The sequence below is a fragment of the Tachypleus tridentatus genome, chromosome 13 (genome assembly GCF_004210375.1).
Source record: "Tachypleus tridentatus isolate NWPU-2018 chromosome 13, ASM421037v1, whole genome shotgun sequence".
Taxonomy (NCBI): domain Eukaryota; kingdom Metazoa; phylum Arthropoda; class Merostomata; order Xiphosura; family Limulidae; genus Tachypleus; species Tachypleus tridentatus.
Window position 1 is genome coordinate 125,993,099 of NC_134837.1, and position 23,587 is coordinate 126,016,685.

A 23,587-nucleotide genomic window follows, 5' to 3' on the forward strand; every position below is an offset into this window, starting at 1 on the left:
GAAATACAAACAAATCATTGAATGCCATAACTCCGTAGGCCACACGTAAAGTGTAACTCGCTGTATAAATAACAATCTCCAGCTAAGTGAGCGTACAAAATGATAATTGTCAACGTTGTAACTTCACTTTACTCGATGGAGTCCAAAGTGAGCCATTTTCGCACGTCACAACTCCGTTATTGCTATGATTGGGCGACATCACATCAGTGGACAGTCGGAGAACAAAGTTCAGTTTTAAAAACTGATTTCTTGGTTCTTTTCCAACACAAAGTATTTCACAAGAACTATGTGAACGACGACGACTTTTATCGCATCCTTCACGAATCCTTCCAGATTAACGCATCTCAAGCACACACTACTACTTCAGGTAAAAGGTTCTATATTTCTCATTCTCGAGTAATTCGTTATTTTTGTTTTTCGGGAACTTTAATATTCATTTCTTTTCTCTTTAAAAAGTAACTCCCCCAATTTTTTTCATTCCTGTCTACGTCCTTGTGAAGTAGTATAAACAACTAAACACGTGGACTAGCGTCACGTTTATGAACTCGTAATGCTAAAATACAGGGTGCAATTTCTCGTGGTTGACAGAGGGCTTTGTGTTAAAAATATACGTAAAAAACAGCAAATTAAAAACCCGAGGAACATCAAATAATTAACCTACTCCTTGTCAGGATATAAACACTTTTATGCTGTTTTTAACAGGATATAAATATCATTAATTGAGTAGTGTTCGTAGAAAGCTTTTTAAACTTTATTAAATTATGCAAAAATGAAACCAGGAGTATGGAAATATTGAAACGTTACCATATGCATCAGAAGGGGTAAATGTAGACAGTAATATGTATTGTATAGAGAAAGGTATTTGGAGAATGGAGTCTTTATCCATCAGAACCTAATCTCAGGCAGCAGTGTTTATGTATTAAAAATTTCTGTATGAATTTCTTGATCTGTTTATAAACACTTAGAATATATGTCATCCTGTTGAGTTTTAATACTTGTTCTCGACACTCAGGTTTTAATACGATGTCTCCTACGAGATAAGTCGACCAATTTGTAATTTTTAAACATTTTAAATTCTTGTTTGAGCTAGAGGTATTTGGAGAATATTGTGTTCTGGAATAGATGTAACCTCGCAGTCATTGAGACGTCCTACACGGCCATCAAATTCGTTCAGAACTTTAGGTATCTAACTTCATACGTGAATAGTCTAGATGCGTCATTTAACTTTATTGATTACTTTAAATACATGGAATTGTTGTTGTAAACTTTGTACATTTAAATATTAAATACTACAACAACAACAAAAAAGTTTCGTACTCGAAGCTCAAGTTTTCTTATCCTGTTATTAATGAACACAGATGCGTTTTGTAATATTTCGTACGTTATAATGTTATAAGCTGTATATTTTGTTGAAATCTAGATATTAGTTAAATGGCACATAACGTTAAGATGAAGTACGTTTGTAGGGGTACGCCTTGAAAGTTCTAAACTGGAAGTCACGTAAATTAGAGTAGTATCGAGAGACGACAAGTAGTTTACAAATATGATAACACTATGTAACAACATTTTTACTTCTTCTTGTTCCTGGGCAGAAAGTGTTATTTCCCAATCGCTTATGCCTAAAGTAAATGGAAAAGACCCATTTTTCTCTTCAAACTTTGCTTTTGTGACCTGGGTAATGGCATTTTCAAATTTACTCATTTTCCAGAACATTCCAGGTAGGTTCAGTGCTGAGTAGTTTATAGAGAATTTTCTCAAACTTACAAGAAATTTCTAGAACTTTCCATAGTAATATATATACAGGGGCTCACCGCTCACCACATAGACCTATCTGATTTTATCAGAGATGGCATCAAGAAGCTGCAAGCATTCTCCAGACACACTCTGCTATGTATGTGGCCAATTTATCAAGACAAGAGCGAAAAAGTATTCTGTGATAGCATCTGCTAAAATGTGTGAAGCTTACAAGGCTTGAAATTGATTTGTTTGTAATTGAGCACAAAGCTAAACAATGGGTCAGTTGTGCTCTGCCCACCACGGATACCGAAACCCAGATTCTAGCGATGTAAGTCCTATGTGCCACATACTGGGAAATATTCATTTCTTTTCTGTTGTTTAATATTAAGATACCTATTTTGTCACACGTTCTTTTAACTTCGAAAACCGAAGACTTATTATCACTTTTCATGTGATTAAAGAAAGTAAACGTTTTACTTCTTTTGTTGGTTTCAACAGCACATTGTTCTCTAACTGATAACCTTGTAGATCCAGGAGCACGTGATTTTCTCCGGCAAGCACAAGCATCAATACTTAATTTATTGAGTGCTTTCAAAAATCTCGATTTCGATAAGCTACTCATCTAAGTACTATGATCAATTCTTACAGTTAAAGATGGTTCAAGGACTTTTGAAAACTGATATGACGAGATTATAAGTATTTATTATCAAATAAAATAAAGAAATAAAAAACAACAACTGTATCTAAATGAAAAGAAACTTTGAATTCAATGTTAATAAGAATTTAGAAGTTAATATAAATTCATAGAAAAACATTTTTTTTAAAGTAATTGAACGTATACTTTAAATATTACGATTTACGTTACAGCGAATTATTGCCTGGTTTCTCTCGTGGAACAGTGGTAAGTTTACGGAGTTATAACGCTAAAATTCGGTACTCGATTTCCTGGAATGGACACTTCAATGTGACTTTTTCTCAAATACGAACAAACAATACCTTATTCCCTGTTCCGTCACTGTAGGCCCTCAGTGGCTCAGCGTTATGTCTGCGGATTTACAACGCTAAAAACCGGGTTTCGATACCCGTGGTGGGTAGAGCACAGATAGCTCATTGTGTAGCTTTGTGTTTAATTCAAAACAACAACAACAACACCGTCACTGTAGTCTTACAGTGTCATAGCGAATTGTCTGCGGACTTAAAACGCTAGTAGGACCGGCATGGTCAGGTGATTAGGGCGCTTGTCTTGCAATTTGATGGTCGCGGATTCAAATCCTCGTCATACCAAACATGTTCGCCCTTTCAGCCGTGGGGGAGTTATGTTACGATTAATCCCACTATTCGTTGGCAAAAGAGTAGCCTATGTTTAGCGGTTGATGGTAATGAGTAAGCTAGCTGTCTTCCCTCCAGTTTTACACTGCTAAATTAGTGATGGCTAGCGCAGATATCCCTCGTGCAGCTTTGCGCGAAATTCCAAACAAACGAAACCAAACCCGTTGTTGGTGGAGCACAGCTATCCCATTGTGTAGCTTTGTTGTTAATTACAGAAGAAGAAACAAAAATCTTTCATTGTAACCAGAAGTCACTGATGTACTAACGCCAAATGACAGTATTAAGTTTATTACTATTTTCCTCACTTATATTTGAAATATTATTTACGTACACACTTCAAAGTTCCAAAAATATTTAAATATTAGCGCCTGATAACGAGACGAGGCCTGAAAATGATGTAATTAGTTCTTGATGAGCCAAGGTCTGAAAGTGATGTAGTTAGTTCTTCAGGAAAACGTTTGATTAAAGATATAAATTGTAAGATGTGAAGTGGTAGCGGAAAAGAACTCATTAAGATGGTGATCCATATTATGGTTACGTTAGGGTTGTGATCTACAGGAGCTAATGTATTGTGACTAAACGAGTGTCGTGATCTACAGAAGCCAGTTTGGCTGGACACTGTGACTAGACTAGCTACTGTTTGTTTGTTTTGAATTTTGCACAAAGCTATTCGAGGGCTATCTGTGGTAGTCGTCCCTAATTTAGCAGTGTAAGACTAGAGGGAAGGCAGCTAGACATCACCACTCACCGTCAACACTTGGGCTACTCTTTTACCACCGAATAGTGGGATTGACCGTCACATTATAACGCCCCCACGGCTGAAAGGGCGAGCATGTTTGGCGCGATGGGGGTGCGAACCCGCGATCCTCAGATTACGAGTCGCACGCCTTAACACGCTTGGTCATGCCGGGCACGAGCTACTGAGAGGACAGATACCAGTACCACAAGTTCTAGGTATAATCCACACGTGTTTGATTCATTGTGTAATTGGGACGGACGTGACGTAGTGTTTAACATGCCTGAATATGTTCTGGATGAATAAAAAAAAATGCATAAGGAAGACCTGGCGAATAGTGAGATTCTACGTGGTAACACTGCCTTTGGCTCGTGTTAAATATTCTTTTCACATTATGTGTATTAAATAACTTAAATTACGTCCGACATATTTTATTTGAAACTCAAGACAATACCCTCAAAAGGGTCGTGTAACCCTTTATGAATGCCACTTTTCTCGCTCAGTTGCCTATGAACTAATAATAACGATGGCTTATGGAAGTGGTGATTAAAACAAGTGGTCGTTTTAAATGAAACGTTAACCTAACCTAATGTTAACCTAACATCCGATGTTCCACTTGTCACTGCTTTATACAGGTTCATACAACAACAACTGGTTACGTAAGAAGACCAGGATTTTTGTAGTGGTAATATACATATTATACTGGTTGTTGTTTCAAACTGTGAACCAATCACGTGCCACTTTATACATTTAATTCTTTAATATTACCCGAGGTGGGCGTGACCTATCAGTTTGCGTGCTACACTGTGGAGCTAAGGGATTATGGTTCGCATCCTTCTCCATTGGAGGCTGTGAGTGCATTATGGGAGTAATTGTCAAACTGCATTACTTTGACTGAAATAACTCAAACGTTGACAATTGCTACGGTTGCCTAGCTGTCTTCCTCCATAATATAGCCATTCAAAATTACGTTTGACTAGCGCATGCAGGTTTTGTAAGGCTTTGGACAAATATCCCAAACAAATACTATTATCTGGTTTAATGGAACGAGGCAAAGGCAACGAACTGAAATTAACCTGAGTTCAAATCAATATCACTTTGATTTTAGCAGTTTAGTTAATATAACTTCTTATCTTTGTTAGCCACGGCACAACGGCTCATTGAACGTCTCTGAGTTTTGTGCACACTTTTTAGATCATAGCTCCATCATCACTTGACCAATTTGAGATCTAATTACATTTTTGGACTCAGGAGGTCAAAGTCTATCATGCGATTTATTTGATCACACCTAAGGTCTCACAGTTTAATTTGCTCTTACCATGTCTGGAAGAATTTCAGTTTGAAGGTAGACCGGTAGAAATCCTGATGTGTAATAAAATCGAATTGGGTATACGAGCTCCTCATGCTTGGTATTACTGGTGAAAATATAGCTAATAAAAGGGGGGGGGAGAAAGATCTCGTGGATTAATTTACTCTACTCCTACATAAAATAATTCCAATGCCGCGGCTATTGAGAATTCTCTCTTGTTTTTTATTCATGTTGTTACTTATTTCCTCAGTTGTTTCTTGTTAAACTTAGTTATTTTAACATTAGGTCTATAAATGTCTAATCTTGATATAACTTGGCTGATGTTGCAGACTACATGTTGACATAGCTTCGTATATATATTGTGTCTCTTTCTTTTTTTTTTTAAATGAGATATCAAACCGCTGTATGTTTGGTCTCTTTATACAGATTTGACTGTTTTGTTACATTGAAAATATTTTGGTTAGACGTATTTGTACGAGTCCTAAAAATTACGAAAAATTATTAGTATTTCGCATTGACGTCAGTTCTTCAGAAAGTAATTCCTCAGAGAGGTTGTGATAGAAAGTTATTGTTCATAGAGGTTATGAGAGAAGATCTTTCATCATAGAAGTTATGATTGAAAATTATCACTCATAGAAATTATGATAGAAGGTCATTCGTTATACAGATTATAATACAAAGTAATTCATAATTGGTTTGTTTGTTTAGAATTAAGCATAAAGCTACACAATGACCAATCTGTGCTCTACCACCACGGGTATCAAAACCCGGTTTTTAGCGGTGTGAGTCCGCAGACATAACACTGTGCCACTGGGAGGCTGCACTTTTTGAGCAACTCACAGCCAGTTTGCTAGATTTAAAATTGGACGTATATAAATGCAAAGTTACAAGCAAAATTAGTATAGGATGTCTTTTACCTTAATTGTACATAAATATATGTTCTAACAGTTTGTACTCAGAGGTTTTACTTGCAATTGGCAAAATTTGATGGATCTGATGACATCTGATTGTTTCCTAGGAAATATAACGTATTAAAAAAACTCGAATATTCGAAATTCAAGTTTTATTTCTGGATATTAGTTAAATGTTTTCTTATTTGGATATTCTTTTCAGCTCTATAATAATATAGAAAATCATTTGTTATAAAGGTTATGGTATAAGGTTATCTGTTGTAGGCGGTATCACAAGGTTATTAAAAATTGTTAATTTAAGTAAAACAACTGTGTATGTTTTCTTATAGCAAAGACACATTAGGCCATCTGCTGAGTCTATCGAGGGGAAACGAACCCCTGATTTTATCGTTGTAAATCCGAAGTCTCACCGCTGTACCAAACAAGATAAGTGAGTAATTTAAAGTAAAAATGCAATAAAAAAAACAGATATAATTTGCTTGTTTTTCAATTTCGCGCAAAGCTACACGAGGGCTATCTACACTAGCCGTCCCTAATTTAGCAGTGTAAGACTAGAGGGAAGGCAACTAGTCATCACCACACATTGCCAACTCTTGGGCTATTCTTTTACCAACGAATTTGACCATCAAAATTATAACGCCCCCATGGCTGAAAAGGAGAGCATGTTTGGTGTGACGAGGATTCGAACCCGGGGTCCTCGATTTACTACTCGAATGCCCTAACAGTTTGGCCACGTCGGGCTAAAACAGATAAATTTAAGCTTCGAGACATAATCCTGACGTTACTTTCTCAAACTACACGTTCCTGTTTTGACTCCACGTCTTAAAGCTGTAACGTTTAGGAGAGTCAAAACAGGGATTTGTAGCTTGAGTAAGTAACGTCACTGTTACGTCTCTAAATGGTTTAAAGGTGTTTCTGTTATGTGAAAGAACCTAGATATTTGTGTAACATGGCCGAAGAAAATCACGCAGTGATAAAAGGCCAGGAACATTATAAATAAACAAGTAACATAAGTACAGCTGCACCAATAGGTTAATAATCTGTGATATAAACTTAAAATATAAGTTACAGAATGCGCAGTGATGCGTTTAGTAGCATTACCCAGGTTTTATTACAATAGTCACAGTTCTTTTTGTTTCTGTTAGCTGGCAGAACTACTAAATCAGGGGTTCCCAATCTTTTGGCACTCGCGACCTCTTACCTAAAAGTTTGAAACCCATGTGCCCCCTACTTAGGGCTTACTATCAGCAGCTTAATTTTTCTTTTATTTTCTGTGAAGGAGAGGGAAAGAAACATCTAAAAAAATATTTAAAAATCCTGTAATTATTTATTAGCAAATTAAATCACATTGGTCCAACCTGAATTCACAAAATGAACATATATTTCTTAAAATAATATTAACATAGGTTTGAACAGCTATCCAACCCAGCTAATGAGATGCCTGATGTTGCATTTCAGCAGCAAGCTTTGAAATTCGTGGCCGAGCGTTTGTTAGAGCCAGTTTCATGTCATCTCCAACATCCAATCTGTTCCTATTCGTTGTTTTTATATTGACAAGAGTGGAAAATCCTGCCTCACACAAGTAGGTAGAAGCAAATGGAACAAGGACACGTAAAGCTATCATGCTGACTTTGGAGTATGACTGATACATAGCGCACCAGAACTGAGTCACGGATTTCACCTTGAAGAGATCACGAGCTGAAGAGTCGTTCCTTAGATCCAGAAATTCATCTTGGATATCATCTGGGATGCTGGATACATCAAGTTCAGTACAAAATGGGTTCCTTACCAGGGCTTCCTGTTCCTGTGATAGCTCAGGGAAGTAACGCTCGACTTCCTTTTCTAGAGACTGAAGATGTTCGGTAATCTCATCCTTGAGGAACTGATCCAGTTGGATCTGAGACTCATCCGTCACTCCACAAAGTTTTTCAAACATAGCGATGTTTCCAAGATTGGTTTTCCGACGCCAGTTCTGCAGTTTGGAAACAAAGGCCCGAAGACTATCTTGAAAAAGGAGAACACGTGTTTCCCTTCCTTGAAGCTTCAAATTGAGCTTGTTCAGCTGGTCAAAAATGTCGGCTAGATACGCAACCCTTTTATTCCATGCTTCATCTTCGAAGTGAGCTACAAGATCTTTCCTTTCTCGAGTTTGTTTAGCAATTTCGAATGCAATCTCATATGAAGCTTCCACTACGGCTGCACTCTGTTGCTGAAACGACCCACTTCTATCGATTCTTTGGCTTTTAAGACACCGTTCATGCCGTTTGAAGAAATCCAAACCCTTCTTTACGTGTTCTGGATGTTTCGTCTCGAGATGACGCTTGAGTTTTGATGGTTTCATTGACTCTGCACTCAGGACAGCATGGCACAAAACACACTGTGGTTTCTCGATGCCGTCGTTGGCGAACACAGTGGTAAAGCCAATGTTGAGGTAGAATTTTGAGTATCTGCGCCGTTTAGCCATGGACACAACTCACCTCTACTGCTTACTTATCTCCTTGTTAAAATAAAATAAAAATGTTGAATAATGAACGCTTTGGCAACTGTAGATCTTACACTGACTACTTGTGGGGGGTGCAGATAGAGTAATGATGGGGTAAGTATTGGGAGGGAAGGGAGCGAGGCCAGTTGCGAGATTCGTCATCCACCAATCAGCAACGGACATGTGACTCACGTGTCGACAGCGAGCACACACACACTTAATCACAGCTAAACAGACACACAAGCATACGTACATGCGCGTGCACTCACATACTCGCTACTCACTAGTACACACATACATACAGTTGCAGACACATACACATTCACACAGGCACATTCACTCACAGGCACGCATGCGAGGGCTGTTCAAAAAATACGCGGACTGTTTGAATTGCGCGGCTCCAGTTGGTTCCAGGGGAATCCGCTTGGTGTCGCTAGGTTTGCACAGATCAGCTGATTACGACGCCATTTCCCGATTGCAGATATCTTCATTTGTGTATTAGCTACGCGGTTTTAAGTGAAGTGCGATTTTTTCGTTTGGCGGATTTAAGAATGAATGACTTGAAGGAGCAACGACTTGCTGTGAAATTGTGTGTTAAACTTGGAAAATCTGCGACTGAAACTTTTGCTATGCTTAACACGGCTTACGGTGATGTTGCTACGAAGAGTACGGCATGTTTCAAGTGGCATGAACGTTTTAAAGATGGTCGACAGTCCATTGAAGATGATGAGCGTCCTGGACGTCCTTCCACGTCAACTGACGACCCACACGTCGACAAAATCAACACCCTGGTGCGGGCAAATCGACGTCTGACTGTCAGGGAGCTTGCTGAATAGTGTGGGATCTTGTTACGAGATTTTGACCGAAAAGTTGAAGATGCACCGCGTTGCTGCGAAATTCAGCCCTCAGAACTCGTGAGTTTTTGGCTAAACACTCGATCACTGTTCTTTCCCACCCCCCTACTCACCTGACCTTGCTCCTTGCGATTTTTCTTGTTCCCCAAACTCAAAAGACCCTTGAAAGGAAGAAGATTTGAGACGATTCCCGAGATTAAGGCAAATGCGACGAAGGAGCTGGAGGACATTACAAAAGAAGCGTACCAGGACTGTTTCAACAAGTGGAAACACCGTTGGGATAAGTGTGTGCGTTGGGGAGGAGAGTACTTTGAAGGGGTTCCAGACCTGTAACTTCTAAATAAAGTACATTTTGTTTTATGACGTCAGTCCGCGTATTTTTTGAACAGACCTCGTACATACACCCATAATATCACCTAATGATATTGAACTAACGTAGCACACGTTTTGCTTTGCACCGATACAAAAAAAAAGTAAGAGCATGAAAATGTAATTAATGAAATAAAATTAATGTTATCCCAAGCTACTTCTAACAAGGCTACGCGACTCCCCTGCCAAGGCTTTGCGACCCCCTTGGGGTCGCGACCCACCGGTTGGAAACCCATGTACTAAATAATAATAAAGAAGAAATTGACGACCTTTATTATGAACCACTACTGTGCTTCATGACAAAAAGTACGTAATTCGTAATAGAGGATTGTTACAGAAAGTAGTTCGTTCTAGAGGTCATGAGTGAAAGCTGTTGTTTAAGGTTAAGCATAAAGCTACATAATAGACTATATACGTTTTGCCAACGACAGGTACTAACACCCGGTTTCTAGCGTTGTAAGTCCTCAGACATACCGCTGTGCCACTGGGGGCAGGCCGAAAGTGTTTCGTTTTAGAGAGTCATTGTAGAATGTAATTCGTTATAGAGAGTTATTAAAGAAAATATTTCGTTGGATTATGATTTCATTCAAATAAAAACTATTTCGTCATCGTCCTCTGTACAAAAATACGAACATATAAACTTCTGTAACAATAAGAAAAAAACATAGTTTGAGAAATCAAAATAATTAACACGTCATAACATTCAGAAGCTATCGTTAGATTTTATGTTTTTGTTGGTTTTAATTGATCGTCGATATTCATTAGATAAATAACGTTTAATAACAGACAATTGTTCATTTTAGTTGAGTACCATAACCATGGGAAAACGGGATGAGACACTGCATAAAAAACACATAATTCAGCACCAGAAGGACGAATCACGGAAACTGCTGCCCTCTTCGAGAGCCAGCTTTCATGAGAATTCAAAATGGTCAGACCAGAATTTGTCTTACTCCTTCGATCAAAATTCCACTAACCTGAGTTCAACAAAAAGAGATGGTCAAGGTTCGTGTGACAACTCTTTTACAAAAGAGCGAGTGAACTTCAAAAGTGAAAGTTCTCGAAGTGGAAATTGGATATCTACTGAAAACGACGTGGTAAAAAAAGGTCCCGGTGGCTTCTCACGCCGTCAGATCAGTGTTTTATGTTCGTTAGGTATAGGAAACCTCCTGGTAGGGGCGTGCTATTCTCTCTTAGCTCCATTTTTTCCTCAAGAGGTAAGTACATTTAGATTGTGAACATTTATTTCTTTACTAGACAAACTAGCCCATAAAAACTGACGTTTGTGGGAGGGGATATAAATATAACAAGAACATTATCTTTTGTTCTTATACGACACTGATAAATTTAACTCTCATGGTTAAAATACTCAAGGCTGGAACGATATTCTACTATATCTGATTTCTATGTCGTTTGTGAACTTATTACATTTACTCACCTCGTTTGATGACTTTATTACTAACACTGTAAAATGTTAGGAACGACAAACAACATCAAAACCCAGTCTCGTGGTCAGGACACTCGACTCGCAATCTGAGACGCGCAAGCTCGTGTTCTCCTTGTGTGTCATTTTCATATTGTACGGTTGTCGTTTTGACCAGGGAGAGGGGTGTAAATGTTTTAAGCTTACAGTAACACCAGCTGACCCCAAACGAGTTAGATAAGAAGCAAGGTAAACCTCCTTCACGGTTTGTATCCTTTTAAAGTATTTTTACGTTTATGATGGGCTCGGCAAGGCCAGATGGTTAAAGCGTTTGACTCGTAATCTGAGGGTCGCGGGTTCGAATTCCTGTCGCAAAAACATGCTCGCTCTTTCAGCCGTGGGGGGCCTTATAATGTGACGATCAATTCCACTATTCGTTGGTAAAAGGGTAGCTCAAGAGTTGGCGGTGGGTGATGATGACTATTTGCCTTTCCTCTAGTCTTACACTGCTAAATTAGGGACGGCTAGTGGAGATAGCTGTCGTGTAGCTTTGCGCGAAATTAAAAAAAAACGTTTATGATGTGAGTGAATAAACTAACCTAACCAGGTAGCGCAGTACAACAGCTAAATTTTGGTGACCATAAAAAAACTTAAAACAAAGTAGGAAGTGTTCTGATAACTTGTTAAAAGACAAACGATTATGCAGTTTCTGAAGAATCTTGCAGATCTGGGAAGAATGGCTAAACCTATTTTATTGGTTCGTCGTTCGTTTCAAATGAACCATTAACAGATTCTTACGAGTCCTCAGTTTCTGTTTCCACTGAAGACTCAAATCCAAAGTCTCAAATCCACCGCAAAAAAACAACAACACTAACAATATGAAGTAGAAAATACCATCTTAGGACTCTCTTAAATAGTCCTACAATGAATACAATGAAACGAGTATTCCGGGTTTGATTTTCGTGGTGGGCGCATAACAGAGATTCTGCTGTGTAGCCGTGTGGTTGGAAATTAACAACTTCTTTAAAGTAAATTTTATCGATTAGCTCATCCCAGTCTATACATCTTTCAAAATTTTCTAGGGAAATAACCATCACGTCGCTTAACCTTTCTTTGGTTTGTTGTGTTTGGAATTTCGCGCAAAGCTACACCTATTTTAGCAGTGTAAGCCTAGAGAGAAGACAACTAGTCATCACCACCCACCGCCAACTCTTCAGCTACTCTTTTCCCAACGAATAGTGAGATTGACCGAGACATTATAACGTCCCCACGGTTGAAAGGGCGAGCGTATTTGGTGACGTGATTCGAACCCGCGATCCTCAAATTACGAGTCGAGCGTTCTAATCGTTTGGCTTGAACTTTCTTGCTCCGTGCTCCCTAACTCTTTGTTAGGTCTTGATTAATGCTACCGTGCTGCAACTCCAATCATCAGCGGTTGCTATCGAAGGAAGAAAACCACATACTAAGCCTATTGTTGCTGTGATAGGGAACATCACAGAGAATCATTGGACGTCTTCTTTTCCAAGTCGTCCTTAAGGTTCACTTATAAAAAATTGGTGAAAAACTGAGAATAAAAACCCTCAGTTTAAATCGTCAAAGTGGCATGTCCTTGTTATGTCTTTGCTGTTAATATTTTTCATCAGTTCGTAACCTGTCACAAAAACAACTCCATTGTACTTAAACGTCGTCCAACTCTCTTTCTACAGTGTCTGATACAACATCAAAAAAACTTTGTAACCAGAAACTTTTTCCGTATCTGACGAACTCTCATTCTTGGCAAGTTTCTAGGCCGTTTCTGTAATTCAAATCTATACAGCAACATTCCAGCCTGTGAAGGAATATTTAAACTTGTGAAGGAGCATTCAAGCCTGTGAAGATTCAGACTCTGCCTTTGTTTTCTTTCTTTTGGTTAGAACTTTAAGAAAGGAAAACATTATGAAATATTTGTTTCTGAGCTTTAATTTCTGAATTAAGTTTTAACCCATCGAGAACTCTTTTAAACTGATTCCTTAGTGAATGGATTACACCTACTTTTCAATAACCATCTTGCCGAGATGTGGTATGTTAATTTAACACTAATATGCATTGTCAACAGATACCAACAGCTAATTATAACGAAATACAGGGTATAACAGTCTATGAAGAGCTAAAAGAAAAAAAAAAATGGAGAACACCCATTAAAGGATTTTCTCTAACACATCCCAGGAGTTGATTGTAGCGAAACATAAGACATGTTACACGATAATGGCATAAGATAACAAAAAATGCTTACAGCTTTAGAATATCAGTGCGAATGATTAGAAGATGACTGAGTGGAGAGAAAAACTGAGAGACGAGGGAGCCCCAAGACAAATCAGTCGCAAGTCAAAAAAAGGTTTTATGGCTGTAGAAATCATCACTTGTCATGTTAATCCAATTGAGGAAATTTAAATACGGTCAATCTCACCAAGCAACCCAATGGTAACCCTTTCTCTTCTTCCTGTAGCTACCAGAATTCAGTCCTAACAATTCAAATTATGTTTCAGTTCTGGCAGTACATTATTTACAACTGCTACTTTCATGTGTACAGTACATATAAACCAGCGAATCAATAACTTTATTTTAAGCACTGTGGTCACGTAAACTTTAGGTCTGCTTATTCACACCCACTTTCAAGTAACCAATAAAATTCCACTTCTTTGAAGCGGTAGATAAAGCAAGGGTGTATAGTAACTCACAAGACCTGGTGAAAATAATTCATATTTAAGCTGCTAAACCCTTTTATTTAAAACTGCATTTGTGTATATATGTAAATACTGGTAACCTTACCCAGGGTTGCTTGGATTTTTGGAAAAAATCCTACTATTTCTGTTTCTTTGTTCCATATTTCAATAGGCAATAAATATTTTATGAAGTTATGAAGAAAAAATAACTCTTAGGTTTGAATTTTAAAATAAACCACGAACCTGTTTTAAATTAGGGTTTTCCTGTGAAAAATGATTTTACTAGCAAGACTAAGTAGGCTCTTTTCAAGAATGTTTAGATTATCTTGCACATTATGAGTATGCATCCTGACGAACAGGATAAGCCTAGCTCTATTTCTCTAGTTCCCCGTCATCCCTCTTCAAATATTAAAATTTCAAATGTAAATATAAGTGTAATATTATGTTGAATTTGTCTTAATGTAAATTTAATATATCTTTATGAATGTGATACCAGACATTGTGACATTTATGTATGAAATATATTATACACAAGATGCAATATTTTACTTTATAATAATAATAATAAATTCAGGTATCAAACCACCTAGAGCAAAAAAAAAAAAGAGAATAAAATACATTCCCTGACTTCACCTTAATCTGATTTTACACAATAAGTATTATAATGTAAGCCTTAATCTTTTCACGTAATAAAATTTCATTTTATGTTTATATATAGGATAGGCTTACGGTTTACATACGGCTTACGAATAGGCTTTTTCACACACAACATGCTAATTCTATACACAATTCTTCTCTGTGTGCGAGGTTAAATATATGATGTATTAGTAGATATGTAGTTAATGATCTATAACCGAATAGGCCTATAATGCTATATTCTAAATTAAATGTTAACTCCAACTTACCAAAAATATTAATTGTTTGTAGAATTTATATTCGTGGAATGTATATAATAACGATAAAATTAAAGGTTCAGCTAGCAGATGATTGACGCGTATATAAACGACAAATTGTCGTTTTGCGCACATTTACGTCAGAAAAGTGTGACATGCGTAGTGCATGCGGCAGACAAACAAGCACATAAACAAAGAAACAGAGGTTTTGAGTTTTATATATAGATTATGTTGCTACTTCATTGTCGTATAAATGACAACCATATTTATATATAGTGTAATGGTGCTATTTAATTAGTACACAGATGACAACTCTGTTATAAAAATAACGTTTCTGATTCCATTCATCATTATTTTTATCACAAGCTGTGTTCGTAAATTTAGTTGATATTGAAATAATAGTGCATACAAACCTGTAAATACCATTTGTTTAAAAGCTTTTGGACATTAAACTCGGAACCGGCATGGCCAGGTGGTTTAGGCGATTTACTCGTAATCTTAGGGTTGCGGGTTAGAATTCCCGTAACACCAAAGATGCTCGCCCCTTTTAGCCGTGGGGGCGTTATAATGTGACAGTTAATCCCACTATTCGTTGGTAAAAGAGTAGTCCAAGAGTTGGGGGTGGGTGGTGATAACTAGCTGCCTTCCCTCTAGTCTTACACTGCTAAATTAGGGACGGTTAGTGCAAATAGAAGGGTTAGGCCTATCTATACCGCTTTACGTTGGAGACAAAGATAAAGGAAGCCTTGAAAGATGTACTACTGATTATAATTAGTATACAGAGTGAAAAAAAAAAAAAGAATCCATTATTTTATCTGGCTGTAATCGTGTTCTGCTTATGTAATACAATGTTTGTGTCTGTTATTTTACAAATGAGAGCATTATTCGTTTGAAAAGTAGTCACATAAACATAATAATTCGTGGGTAATTAATACCACTTTTTAGATAGTGAATATTGTTTTATTAGATCTTTGTTTCGGTTCTTATTTCGATCAATTTTATGATTAACTAATATCGATTGAGTGATGTATTCTGTTTTTATGCCCTGCTTTCCCAAGAGGTACACAGGGTTTTGTTTTCATTGTCTTATTTCATTGAAAAACAAATAAACAAACTCGAGTTAATTTTAGTAAGACTAGCTGTTCTATTATATCTCTTCACTGTTACTTAAAGACGGAATTTAAGCTTCACGGATCAACTTTTTTCATTTCTGTCTTGTCTGATTGAAACCTCTGTGTGTGTGTAACTTTCTAATTAGTTTATTGACTTCTTTCTAGACCTTAATATGAGGTTAATGAGGCAACCATTATTTATGCTTTACTATTATTATTTATTTAAGACTACAACTTCAAATCCTTATAACAAACTAAGTCATTTTCAGACCCGAATATAACGTAAACGTCTGAGAATATACCGAAACATGCTTACAGCTTTACAGGTTACGCCAGTGTTCCTTGTATTCTGACCATTTTAATTATTGTTTTCGAAAGCAAGTTCAACATATTATAAACAAAAACATCTTCTGAAGCCTACTTATAAAAAATCTTAGACGTCTGGAACTTGATGTGTATTTTTTCTCGTACCAAATCTATGACATGATCTTCTACTTAACAATATGAAACCTTTTCGCTGTGCAGACCTGAAATGTAAGAGGAATATATCGTTCGCTAAGCCTATTTCTGAGTGAAATAAGATAGCTTTTTTTTATTTGTTTATTTTGAATTTTGCGCAAAGCTACACGAGGGCAATCTGTGTTAGCCATCCCTAATTTAGCAGTGCAAGACTAGAGGAAAGACAGCTAGTCATCACCACACATCGCCAGCTCTTGGGCTATTCTTTTATCAACGAATAGTGGGATTGACCGTCACATTATAACGACCCCACAACTGAAAGTTCGAGTATGTTTGGTGTGACGAGAATTCGAATCGGTGACCCTTGGATTACGAGTTGATTGCCTTAACCACCTGGCCATGTCGGGCCCGAAATAAGAGAGCCTGTATAATTTTTATTGAAAAAAATTTACGATCCAAGTGAAACGTGAACTGTTTTTTCAGTTTCAACTTCCATAATTAAAGACAAAAATGTGATATGTTTGTCATCTATTCATGCTGAAGATCACTTTGAATGTATGAAGGCGAATTAATAGTGTCTGTGTTTGTATACATTGTTTGTTTGTATGAAGTTAAGCACAAAACTACACAATGAACTATCTCTGCTGTGTCAACCACAGGTAACGAAACAGTTTCTAGTGTTATAAATCCGCAGATATATTGCTGTGCCACTGGGGAGGGGCATATGTATTGATAGGTAGATATGTATAAGGACATATATGCGTACATACGTGTATATATATATATATATTCATGAGTATATATACATTAAAATAATTTTCAATATTCAACAGCAGAAAGGTTGGCATGGCCAGGTAGTTAAGGCACTAGACTCGTCGTAATCCGCGGGTCGCGGGTTCGAATCCCCGTCACCCCAAACATGCTCGCCCTTTCAGCCGTGGGGGCGTAAAAAGTAACGGTCCATCGCACTATTCGTTGGAAATATCTCAGAGTTAGGTGCTGCCTACTTCAGATCACATAGAAGTACATTTTTTTTATTGTTTTAATTTGTTTCGAGGTGAGTTATAATAATTTATTTAATATATGTTCATCACTGTGTTTTAGTTCCATACGAAATATGTTTGCCACCAGAACATATAGTGTATGTAATATTATGAAACTTGAGAATGTTCTAAGTTCCAACAAATCAAACGATTCTTCAGTACTCTCTTCCTTCACGATTTAAGCATTCAGACAATGTTACTAATTAATTATATATATATATATATATCTTTAGGCTGAAAAAAAGGGTGCAAGTCCAACAGAATACGGCATGGTGTTTTCAGTATATGAACTAGTGGGATTTATTTTTGCACCTATTTATGGACGTCTGGTAAGTAAATTTTGCACAATATATAAAGACGTTTAATTTGGTCGGTAATATTTGTATTTAGTTGCAGTTCACTAGAGAGCATTTAGAGTATATATATATATATATAATGAAGAATTTTCAAACCCACACAAGATTATTTTGTGAGTAATTTGTGCATGTATACAGGTATTTGGTAAGTGATCTTTGATTCCGAAATAAATATGTTTTCCAAGTAATTTGTACGTTTATGTGAGGGTATTTAGTAAGCAATTTTGAAACTCGCCAGAAACGTGTTTGGTAAGTAACTTGTGCACCTGTATAAAGGCATTTATAGAGCAATTTTCGAATTCGCATGAAGTGGTGTCGGAAACGAAATTCGCATCTGTATAAGGAAACTTGGAAAATAATTTTGCATCCGCCAATGTAAGTCTCACAGACATTTACAGAAATATGACGAGTAACTTTCAACCCCCACAAATTAACGTTTGTTGAGATATGTTTCCACCTTAATATCCTTTATCCACGGGGGTGGATTGGCTCAGGATGTCGAAGCGGGAAAGCTGGATTCGATTCCATGCAATGGCACAAAATATTCCTCACGCTGTAAACTGTAGGTGCATTGTAAGAGTAACAGTCAATTTTTAGTGTGAATAGTTGGTGACAGAGTGATGCTAATTGCGTACTGAATGCCGAACATTCTGAACTGGTGATATTAAAGAGAAACGTAAAAAGAGAGGGCATTTCTTAAAGTGCTGTTGGGTACTGAATGCCGAGCATTCTAAGTTAGTGATATTATGGATAAACGTGCCTAAGTGTTTCTCTACTAACGTTTATTGCTCAGTGATAATAAATATCATGACTGTGGTTTTGTGTGGAAAACAGTGTCAGTAATAAACAACTGAAGGTCACGATTTCCCTTTGAAACATCTCAAGTTTGTAGTTTGTTCCATGGAAGATTAACAATATTAAAATCCGGGGTTCGATTTCCCACGCGTGAGTGACTGCAGATAACCTATTGTGTAGCTTTACACTAAAAGCCCCACAACTGTAAGTTCGTACTCTGTTTATTTTGCTTTTTTTTAGTTTTCCGTGTTTTCATTATTTGATTGCTTGTACATATTTACAATCAAACTGTCATATTTAGAGACGTGAAAACAGTAAAATAATTCAACATAGCTCAGCCGTACATCTGCGTGCTTACAATGCCAAAAATCGGATTTCGATACCAGTGATGGGCAGAGACGGATAGTCAGTTATGTAGCTTTGCGCTTAACAAGACAACTAACCACCAAAATATGTACTTTTACAGTTTACCGTATTGCACACGCTGAGAACGTGTACCATATTAGACTTTGCTCCTTGCTAGATACTGTAACATCACGTTTAGAGTAATAATTTACACTTTGCTACCCGATCCAACAAAGATCGTTTGAAGTTGTAATTACAAATGAACCTTGAAAGATTGTTTTGAAACTTACCGCCAGGAGAAAAACAAGCACTCTTTAAAGGCTCTATTATTCCGTCCTTCGACAACTGCTAGTCTTTAAGTACTAGATGCGTGCTGTTGTTTCAAGAAAGCCCGAGTTGGGTGGTTTTATCATACATTTATTATCTGTATGTCCATGCAATGACGTGTGACTGTTGTGGAACCTGACTGGCTATCTGGGTCCACAAATACATTAGCAAATTCTTTGAGTATTCCATGTTTATTTGTGACGAGCTCAGATTGTTTGCATAATCTTTGACTTGATGCTCTGGAATTATTGCACGTTTATTCTGTTACACCAGCAATGCATTTAGCCCGATTTAGCCTCTGTTAGTGTGCCAATGATCAACTGAAAGAAGAATAGCTCTCGTCATAGTGCTTCACCATAGATCATGTTGCCAGTGGATAACATTATAGTTCGTGTCTTATTCACCAGAGGGTGGATTCTAGGAATGGTTTGTCATAGTTTCACGCTAGAGGTAAGGTAGGATTGATGATGTCATCTATGATGGGCGTACAGATAGTTCACGGGCAAACCACTAGGGAGTAGTGTATATGAACATATATCAGCGTGTCTCAACATATCATGAACTTTATATATATAGTTTTAGGTTCAGTTACGACTAAAACCTTAAAATTAATATTTCTTGTAACTTTTATACTGTACACTTTACAATTTTATTTATTTATTTTACATCGTCGAAAAAGTAAGGAATGAGGCGGATAGTCTTCCTAAAGTACTATAGGCAGATGGTCATACTAATGTCATTATGACTAAGGTGCATAATTTAATATAATGTTGAATTCGCCGTAGGGTGTTTTAACATGTGATTGTTTCTACATTTAATATTTATCACACCTACTATTCCACTTTTATAAATCAAACTACAAAAAAAGTTTTATTTTAAAGTATCGATTACAGTTTAATATATGACGTCAACATTGTAGTCAACGTTTAACCGTACATCGTTAAAAGTTACAATTAAAACGAAGCAGTAAAAGTATTTAATAACCAGTTGTGTTTTGTAAGTATCGATTTAGTATACATTTAATGTATTGTATTATATAATTACAGTTTTTGCTTCAATAATGAATTTAAGTGACACACGATTTCATCTTCTTATATGTAACATACATATCGAAATTTCTTAGTTTTAATTTCCACAATTAATATATTGTGGTGAAAAACGCCTCCCGCTAGTACAGCGGTAAGTCAACGGATTTACGATGCTAATAGCAGGGGTTCGATTCCCCTCGGTGAGCTCAGCAGATAGCCCGATGTGGCTTCGCTATAAGAAAACACACACACTCCATGAAAAAGATATTTATATAAACATTAATCGATAATTATATCTATGGTTGGTTGTATAAGCGTTATAAATTAGATAAGTTACAGTTGCTTTGAAGCACCCATACGTGTAGTGGAATACGCGGGTTTGATTTTATCTTGTGGTCTAACACATAATAATACAGCGATTCATGTATTCAGATGTAATGATAAAATATTGTTTAAAATCAAAAGATCTGAGTTTACATGTCACAAACTTTACTTTCCAGCTAAAAGCTCCCTAGTGGCATTGCAGTAAGTCTGAAGGCTTATACAGAGTTTCGATACCCGTGATAGAACACAAAAAGCCCAATGTGCAGCTCTATGTTTAACATCAAACGAGCAAATAATTATTTTTAGGACGTGTTTGTATTTGTCCCAAACTGAACGTAAATTCGAAAACCAAAGAAAAAAATATTTACTATAGCGTTTCGTTTAAAGTCTTAGTGATTGAAATGCTTTGATTCATCAAATGGTTACCCTTCTTGACAGCAATATTTTCATTCGTAATCTCACTAATATCGCCAAAATGTGGGGTTTGATCCTCGTGTAGCTTTGCGTTTAACAACAAAAAACGGTACCATAAAGTTTAGAGAGTTTGAAACTGACGTTACTTGTATGTAAAAGATAGAGGAATCTTCAACAGTAATTGGTGGGCTTAATTTCAGTAATAGTCACACGCGTTCACGTTTTCTTGTTTGTGCGATATTTCTAGGGCTTGCCCTGCCGAGTAGCATGTCGAGCTGCTTATTGGAGGATCCGGGGTCCGAGACGTAATGCTGCCGAAAACACTATGCACGTTTTATAAACGTCAGTCACATTGTTTAATTGAGGGACCCGGACAAAGGTTGTAAGGTTGTTGTTTTGGAATTTCGCACAAAGCTACTCGAGGGCTATCTGTGCTAGCCGTCCCTAATTTTGCAGTGTAAGACTAGAGGGAAGGCAGCTAGTCATCACCACCCACCGCCAACTCTTGGGCTACTCTTTTACCAACGAATAGTGGGATTGACCGTCACATTATACACCCCACGGCTGGGAGGGCGAGTATGTTTAGCGCGACGCGGGCGCGAACCCGCGAATTACGAGTCGCACGCCTTACGCACTTGGCCATGCCAGGCCTTGTCTTGTAAGGGTAGGTACTGCTAGCTGGATAACTTTCCTCTGGTTATTAGCTCCAAATTACGAAGTACACATCTGAATCTCAGAAGTTCAGTTGCGCATAAAGTGCTGTTTAGATTGAAAATTAAAATATCCCTGCTTTTAAGGTAATATTCAAGAGTGAGGGGTACCTTCAAGTTACTCCCTATTTTGGTTTTTATATGGCATTTGCATAGTTTTTTGTATGTTTGTTTGTTTGTTATTATGCACAAAGTTACACACTGGGCTACCTGTGCTCCGCCCACCACGGGTATCAAAACCCGGTTTCTAGCAGTATAAGTCAGAAAACATACAACTGTGCCACCAGGTAGTAGCTGTACAAATGTCGTTGATAGAGTAATTCAAAAGCTAGAAGTTTAGGGAGCTTTTTAACACATTAATAAAGGTGTTGTCTTGTCGAGATTCGTCCTTGAGGCTGACACTAAAATATATGGTTGACTCTATAACAGAAACATAAGAAGCTGAGTTTTAGTATTGTAAGTGTATACAGACGAAAAATCTGTCTTATGTTCGTTAATGCATTGATGTTCTTTCATTACGAATTGTTTTCTGTATATTCACAATTGTATAAAATAAACAACAGAAAAGGCTCGGCATGGCCAAGTGGGTTAAGGCTTTTGACATCATTACCTCAAACAATAGTGTTAAGGCCATTTGGATCTATGCTGTTTACCTACCCATACCTTTTGCCGGCACGGCATAACCAAGTGGTTAAGGCACTCGACTCGTAATCTGAGGTTTGCGGGTTCGAATCCCTGTCACATCAGACATGCTCGCCCTTTCAGTCGTGGGGACCTTATAATGTTACGTTCAATCCAACTATTCGTTGGTAAAAGAGTAGCCCAAGAGTTGGCGGTAGGTGGTGATGATTAGCTGCCTTTCCTCTACACAGCTAAACTAGGGACGGCTAGCGCAGATAGCTCTCGTGTAGGTTTGCGCGAAATTTAAAAAAAAAGCTTTTGCTGGAACGAAATTTGTTCAATTCTGGAAGTGAAAAAGAAAAAAAAAACACTTTACCTTTCAAGTGCGTTTTGGCAAACAAGTTCTCATAAATGCATACCATAATTAATACATATTGACAAAGCAAGAACTCACGAAGCCTAAGGAATTTCACTGCAATAACTGGAAGTTCAATAAACCTTCTAATCAACAAATACTACACAGTTATCACAAATATGACTTTATTATCAAGTTCTACAGGGCGCTGTATGGCTTTGCTCGTTTCATTTCCAGGCCAGCGAACTTTATTACTAGATTTTATTTGTTTTTTTTTTCAATTTCGGCAAAGTTACACGAGGACTATCTGCGCTAGTCGTCCCTAATTTAGCAGTGTAAGATTAGAGGGGGGGGATAGTCATCACCACCCACCGTCAACTCTTGGGTTACCCTTTTACCAACGAATAGTGAGATACACTATTACACAATAACAATCCTTGGCTGAAAAGGCGAACATGACGAACGTTTAGTATGATGGAGATTTGAACTCGCAACCCTTAGATTACAAGTCGAGAGCCCTAACCACTTAGCAGTGCTGGGCTTTAGTAATGGAAACATATGTGTATATCTAATGTTATTTAGCTTTGCACCGAGACTGACTCTCACACACAAAAACAAACAAACAGCTTTACGTATTAGGCCCGGCATGGCTAGGTGGGTTAAGGCGTGCGACTCGTAATCTGAGGGTCGCGGGTTCGAATCCCCGTCGCACCAAACATGCTCGCCCTTTCAGCCGTTGGGGCGTTATAATGTGATGGCCAATCTCACTATTCGTTGATAAAAGAGTAGCTCAAGACTTGGCGGTGGGTGGTGATGACTGCCTTCCCTCTAGTCTTACACTGCTAAATTAAGGACGGATTAGTGCAGTTAGCCTTTGTGTAGCTTTGCGCGAAATTCAATACAACAGAAACACAATCGAATAACTTTAATGCAGGAAAAGCATCCGTTATCAT

General features: G+C 37.5%; 1 protein-coding gene across 4 annotated transcripts in view; it reads left to right on the forward strand.

The window, feature by feature from the left end:
* Window positions 1-209: 209 nt before the first annotated feature.
* Window positions 210-23,587, forward strand: part of LOC143239088 (MFS-type transporter SLC18B1-like) — a 43,041-nt gene continuing 19,663 nt past the window's right edge. Inside the window, exons 1-4 of one of the 4 annotated variants that reach the window (XM_076479899.1) lie at window positions 214-367; window positions 6,352-6,452; window positions 10,531-10,944; window positions 17,593-17,688. In XM_076479899.1, coding sequence (XP_076336014.1) covers window positions 10,546-10,944; window positions 17,593-17,688 — 495 coding nt within the window. In that variant the 5' untranslated portion in view covers window positions 214-367; window positions 6,352-6,452; window positions 10,531-10,545. Of the gene's footprint in view, window positions 368-6,351; window positions 6,453-10,530; window positions 10,945-17,592; window positions 17,689-23,587 lie in introns of all 4 variants that reach the window. The other 3 variants (XM_076479902.1, XM_076479900.1, XM_076479903.1) reach the window with 3 other exon arrangements.